The sequence below is a fragment of the Sinocyclocheilus grahami genome, unplaced genomic scaffold (assembly GCF_001515645.1).
Source record: "Sinocyclocheilus grahami isolate Dianchi unplaced genomic scaffold, SAMN03320097.WGS_v1.1 scaffold203.1, whole genome shotgun sequence".
NCBI classification, from domain to species: domain Eukaryota; kingdom Metazoa; phylum Chordata; class Actinopteri; order Cypriniformes; family Cyprinidae; genus Sinocyclocheilus; species Sinocyclocheilus grahami.
The window spans coordinates 1,585,723-1,592,579 of NW_015505382.1; the positions used below are offsets into that span (position 1 = coordinate 1,585,723).

The 6,857-nt window shown below is 40.3% G+C and overlaps 1 protein-coding gene across 1 annotated transcript; it reads right to left on the minus strand.

Annotated features, from left to right (window-relative positions):
• Nucleotides 1–1,569: 1,569 nt before the first annotated feature.
• On the minus strand, nt 1,570–5,066 carry prdm12b (PR domain containing 12b). Its single transcript, XM_016285953.1, has 5 exons — nt 4,731–5,066; nt 2,917–3,107; nt 2,650–2,805; nt 2,248–2,362; nt 1,570–2,112 (listed from the first exon to the last, which is right to left on the minus strand). The coding sequence occupies exons 1-5, from the start codon at nt 4,948–4,950 to the stop codon at nt 1,688–1,690; spliced, it is 1,107 nt and encodes a 368-aa protein (XP_016141439.1). The 5' UTR covers nt 4,951–5,066; the 3' UTR covers nt 1,570–1,687.
• Between the last annotated feature and the right edge of the window lie 1,791 nt (nt 5,067–6,857).

A 6,857-nucleotide genomic window follows, 5' to 3' on the forward strand; every position in this document is an offset into this window, starting at 1 on the left:
TTGCATTGCACAACATCAGAAAGATCAGGCCCTTCCTAACAGAGCATGCTGCACAACTTCTTGTCCAGGCCCTTGTCATTTCTAGGCTGGACTACTGCAATACTTTTCTGGCTGGACTTCTATCATGCACAGTCAACCCTTTACAAATGATTCAGAATGCAGCGGCACGAATGGACTTTAACGAGCCCAAAAGAGCCCACGTCACCCCTCTCTTTATCTCCCTGCACTGGCTGCCAGTTACGGCTCGCATCAAGTTCAAGACACTGATGCTTGCATATAGAACAGCCTCAGGCTCATCACCCGCCTACTTCCACTCACTCTTACGAATCTACATCCCCTCCAGAAGTCTGAGATCCACTAGTGAGCGACGCCTCGTGGTACCATCACAAAGAGGCACAAAATCACTTTCCAGAACATTTTCGTTTACCGTTCCTGGCTGGTGGAATGGAACTCTTTCTCTGTCTAGCTTGTACTTATTTGAACAATGCTTGAAACTTGGTATGACAAGCACTTCCTGTGTCTATTTGCCTCTTTAGGATGAATCGCTTGATGTATTCCCCAATTGTAAGTCGCTTTGGATAAAAGTGTCTGCTAAATGAATAAATGTAAACGTAAATGTAAGATGTTTAAGAGCGCTCACTGAGGGTTCTCAGAGAAAAACGAGAAAAGACATCATGGATATTTTGTACCATTAACTGTACAAAATATGATAAATTCAATATGTTTTTCCATTACTTAATCTCATCAAATAATTTAACCAATTTCAACTTTAATTTTTAAGATTCAACAAGACAACATTTTTAACAGTGAGTTAAAATGACTTGTACAGCCAAAATGATTATAGTTTCTAAGTTGAATTAGTGGATATTTTTACAGCATTTAAATTTTTTGTTCTGTATTATCATAGCAAAATGAATAATTAAAAAAGTGACAAAATATGAGATTATTTGTTAATTATTTATTGAGCACACAAGTGAATACCCAAATATTTTTTATAAGCAAACATAGTATACATAATATAATAGAACCAAGTTTTGTAATAATACTTTAAGCTTTACATACATACACAGATAAAGTGACTATTCCATGTTGTTGGATGTAAATCTTCAAATCATATATACATTCCTTTACATACTTTATATTGTTTATTCACAATAAACATGCTTTGAGACCCACAACTCTGATTGGGCTGCAGTGACACAAATCAGTCACTAAGTGGTGCTTGATCCTACTGGATCCTTCATAGTGGCTAAAGCGAATGAGGTGATGTGGCTTTATCATTAGTGGATTGGGACAAAACAATACTTTTGCATGCAAATATGAATAAAAGATACACTGACTACTGTTCAACTTAAATGATCGTGTTTGATCAGATATAATGTGGCAGATATCCGCCAGAACAAAGAGCCATCAGTTTGTGAACAGTAGTTCTGGCAATGAATCCAACATGAACATACGAAACAGCCCTTCCATGGCCATCCTTTTCACTTCAGTGCTGTCATAACTGAGTTCTGCAGGCGTTGTTCATCATATCTGACCACTTCTTCACTTTTAAGGAACTGCGAAGGATCCGCTAAAGGTGAGAGTACTCAGGGCCAGCTTGTCATAGACAGACTTCAACACATGAGCCGGCAGCACTGAAGAACAGCCTGTGAGATCGCAAACATCTAAGACGCTTCATGCCTTCTCATAGCACCATGGTGGGTATGTGATGCACCAGCGAGGCCGGGTGAGGAACCTGTGCCAGTTGAGGAGGTGGAGGAGGGGGCGAGTGGGTCTGCAGCCCAACTACAGACCCTGTGTTGGCCGGCCGGTGCCTGGCACTCTTCTGGTGCGCCCGCAGCCCTGCCAACTGGGAGTACGCGCTCTGGCAGACGTGGCACTTGTAGGGGCGCTCGCCCGTGTGGAGGCGCACGTGGTTACGGAGGGTGGAGGACTGGCTGAAGCGGCGGTTGCAGAAACGGCAGACGAAGGGCTTGTCCAGAGTGTGTATGCGCATGTGGGAGCGCAGGTTACTGCGGGAGTTGAAGCCGCGGTGGCAGATGACGCAGCGCATGCGGCTGGCGGTGGAAAGCGAGGTAGTGGAGGAGGTGTCGCACAGGTGGAAATCATCTGTGGGGAGAAGAGAGCACTCGGTCAGCGGACTTCAAACACATGCTAATGCAGCTTTAACTAAGGCTATTTTAGAACTATGATAAAGATCAGCCTGAAGCCCACCCAAAGCCCTGAAGTGACTGAATTACTCACCAATTTTTTTATTCTTCTGTTGTTCATCCTCTATGCCAGGGACTCCAGGGATACCCAGGAAAGTGCTGAGGGAATTTCCATACCACACAAGCAGTTCTTGATCTGGAGGTATTGTCTGTTAATTAAAAAAATATATAAATGTAAATACATTAATATTTCAAAAATGTTTACATTTTAAACTAAAATCAAAGATTATTTACTCAAGTAAATAGATAATAAATAATAGATATATAATACCAGATATTAAATAGAAATAATAGATAGATTAACTACCTAAATTATAAATGTATATCTATCTATCTATATATTTGAAAGTGCAAGTACTTCGACATATGACAATTCTAAACATAAAAAATATATAAATATCAAACTATGAAAAAAGGTAGGCTATATGAAACGAACCTCTACTGCTGTGTAAAATATACTGCTTCCGATCTGCACGACCTCCAGGTTCTGTTCTTGCTCGTTGCGCGCGCATTTGATGTAAGTCATCCAGCTGCGATGATCCTCTTGGCTGGCATCGATGAAATAGCGCACCGTGCCATCTTCATTAAAAACCTGAGAACAACAAAAACGCTTGCCATGAATCTCTGGTTTGGCATGATAATTTGGGAGGATAAACTCCAAAAAATGAGCCCGTGCATGCGACACCTGTTGAACGTTGCTTACCTCCCACATGAGATTGTTGTTCTTGAAGAGATCCACATGCTCGGGTGAAATGACCCTGCCTGTGAAGGGACCCATCTCGGTGCCAGCTTTTATCCAGGTCTTGGAGAAGATGCCAAGTCCTTCTCCAGGGATTGAGCTCTGCGCAATGATGACTTCACTTGGCAGCACTAAACTGGAGAGTTTCTGGACCTCTGGAGATAGAAAGCAGCAAATAAAGTATAAAGTTAATTTGGAGCATTTAGTTTAAATATCTAATAAAAACCAGGAAACAAATACATTTAAACAAAAACACTTGAATTGCAATAACGCAACCTGTTTGCAAGCGCATTTAAAGCAAAAGAAAAAAATTAGTTACAGTGCATAAAATCTTTTATATTGTAAAACTATTATATTTTATTCTAGGCCAATATAAAGCAACGCGCAATGTGTCCATCAGTAAGACTTTAAATGCGGCTTTCAGGCGAGACACAAATAAATGTCAGACGCGTCTTTACGTTTAAGAATTCAGCCATTTTCTACGCTTTGTGACGAGGCTATATATTCATAGGCAAGAAATAGCTTATTCCGTATTCATTATCCTTTCAGAAACTTTGTAGCACTAAATGTGCGCTGAAAGAAATTAGAACTTTCTTTAAACGGCCCTGGAATTTCTGACAAAACGCAGAAAAGGAGATTAGCTGCTTGACATGGTATGAATAGCGATAGAATCAGCTTTCACGGCATATTACCAGCGGGACGGAAAACTTTAAATGCGCCTGAGAGGAGAGAAAAGTGTCAAAGCGGGGGTGTGGAGACTGTCCCGAGCTGATGAATGACGGGCTTTTCTCTGTCTAACGTCCTGGCTTCACTGCCAACTTTCTCAGGTCAAGCACGACGTTACCTCATGATTTTAATAGCCTTATTTAAATAGGTTTCCCTGGACTGTAGGCTGTGCAAAGCTTAAATCCCGATTTTATGATAGCCTATAGCCTAATGCGTTTAGAATAATTATGTTTTATTCGCATATATTCAGCTTAGAAACCATGTGCTAATTATTTATTTACTTTTAAAGGGTTTACCTTTTTTAAAAAGTAATTTCTAATCTTTCTACTGAAGTCCGTCTCGCGCAACCCAAATTGTCTTTCGGCCCCACTAACACATTAAGCATTAACTGTCAACAGTAAAATCATTATTAGCTTGCAATATGTAAATAATTTATTGAAAAGTAGTAATACAAATGACAGTAGGCTACTTATGTTTTGTCAATATACGACCCCCGGAACTTGAGCAACTGTTGCCATTTCCTCAGGTGAAGGCGCAAGCGGCTATTTGCGCAATCGGACTTTTATCTAACTTTTGAGGTTATTAAAATGTTTAAAAATGCCGTTGAGATGTATACTGTAAAAAAGAACAATTACTTTTAAGACCCCCAATTCGCATCATGCATGCCAGACTTAAATCATGCATGTATTTTTTACCTGTACAGTCTCTGAATAAGCTTATTGTACTGCATTATTTTAATCCATTTCCCCCCTTTTTAAATCATCATATAAGCCACTAAATTAAGAAACTGTCTTTTACATTATTTTAAAATAGACTTTTACATATATTGTACTTTTTTCTCTTTAATGTGCCTATTGCAAGCACTTTTAATTATAATTACTTGTATTTTAAATATGCAATACACACAAAACTTGCCTTGCCTCTACAGTAAGCAATTTCACATCAGATCTAATTTGCAATAAGCATAAATCAATGCTATAGCAAACACATATATTCAAAACTTTCCCATTCCACCCGTAATCAACGAATGGCGTGAAATCTTGCGGACTCACCTCCGGAGAAAGACTGCGCCAGGACCTCGGCGGTGAAGGCAGTTTTGGGGCTGACAGTGCTGGTCTTCTCCTCGAACAGGTGTTCGCCCAGGACGTTCCTCCAGCGGCCGTACAGGAAACTGTGCAGGATGTCTGATGTGATGATGTCGGACAGGGCCAGAGTCTGCTGCTTAAATCCAGCCTTCAGAACCAGAGCATCTGCAGGCAACACTGAACCCATGATGAAACCTTAACTAATATCCCTGCGATAAAACCCGACTGTATCCCCTTGCTGTTAAATTTAAAGCGAATATCTATGTTGTAAAAGGCGAATGTAATCGATGAATCAGTCTGAGGCCAATGCAATGCCAATGTGCTCTCTTCTTGCTGTCGAGAGAATGTTTCGCCTTACCAAGGTCCCGGTGGGCTTTATATGCGTCAGATCTGACCCACGGTAATTAGTTATTAATGACCCTCCCCTTGTGTTCTTTAGACTTGTTCAACCAGAGGGAAAAAAAACGCCACACTCTTTATTGAGAGGCTACTCCTGACGGGATGGGGGAAGAAGGGGGAGCGATGTGTGTGTTGATGTTCAGGATTCAACAACCGCGTTTTGGCTAAAATAACAAGCCCCATCTAAGCACTGCGAGCTCCGCTCCAGCTGTTTGCTCCTGAGAGAAGAACAGGCGCACTTCTGGCATGGAAAACCTAAAAGCAAACTTGACTCTCAGCGTGAAGACTCCGTACAAGACCCAGGTTAAAATTGGTTAGCTCATTTATCTCGTTTGTCTACGAGAAACTGACAATATCGTTATATCAGTAAGTGCGACTTAACGTCTGAAATAAGACAAAAATAAGGCATACGAATAGCTATTTTAATGTAGAAATTGTGTCTTCAATTTTGAGCGATATATTTTCTTCCTGAGAGGAACCGAGTTAAAAAAAAATGTCCAAGTGTTTTCTTCATTTTGAGCCACAGCATTCATCATTAGATCAATAATTATATTCATTCATGATTCATTTATTAAAAATGTCGGACAATTATTTATATGAAATTATTGCGTAATGTCCTATCTAATGCAACATGTGGCTGAACTAGCACAAGCGCAAACACTAAATGTATGCTCTTTTTGATTAATGTTCAATATACAGTAATCATATCGGAATTAAATTCGCATAAACAATCTGAATAGGTTTTAATGATGTGCTTTGGAGTACGAAAATATGCAAAGCCGTCTGGGTCAAGTATATCTTTTATTCAATCTTTTTCGGGCCGAAGTAATTTAATATTCATGGATGTTAATTTAAAGTCTTTTAGTATTGTGTGAGGCGTATATGGGCTTTTTTTTCTGAATAGCCCCTTGCCTTTCCCCCTCTTTCTCTGCGTAATGTCCTATCTAATGCAACATGTGGCTGAACTAGCACAAGCGCAAACACTAAATGTATGCTCTTTTTGATTAATGTTCAATATACAGTAATCATATCGGAATTAAATTCGCATAAACAATCTGAATAGGTTTTAATGATGTGCTTTGGAGTACGAAAATATGCAAAGCCGTCTGGGTCAAGTATATCTTTTATTCAATCTTTTTCGGGCCGAAGTAATTTAATATTCATGGATGTTAATTTAAAGTCTTTTAGTATTGTGTGAGGCGTATATGGGCTTTTTTTTTCTGAATAGCCCCTTGCCTTTCCCCCTCTTTCTCCAGGGTTGATGGACTGAGACAAAATGGGCAGTTTCCCCCCTTTCCAACAGGGAGGACATCTTTATTCCTTCCCCGGCTTGCGGGTTTCCTATTCAGCTCTCTTCAAAATAATGCCGGCTGAATGAAAAGTGCTGCAAATCAATCTTTCATGGTGTTTTTGAGGGCAATTTGACATCCATGCACCCTTCTTTTCTTTGAGATAAGTACAAGGGGATTGCCCGAAAAAAATCTGGACAAGGATGGGGTCTGGCGAGTGGGGAACTTCCAAAGGGAGATGCGAGGAGAGCGCTGAGGAGAATATAGGTGAGTGATAGGGCAAGAAAAAAGATTAGGACTCAACAGCTGCTTTTGGGGGGCTACCCTCCCTCCTGTCTTTTCTTTTTCTTCAGGGGTTTCACCCTCCCTGCTGAATTGGATTTGCACAAGTACAGATTGATTTGTT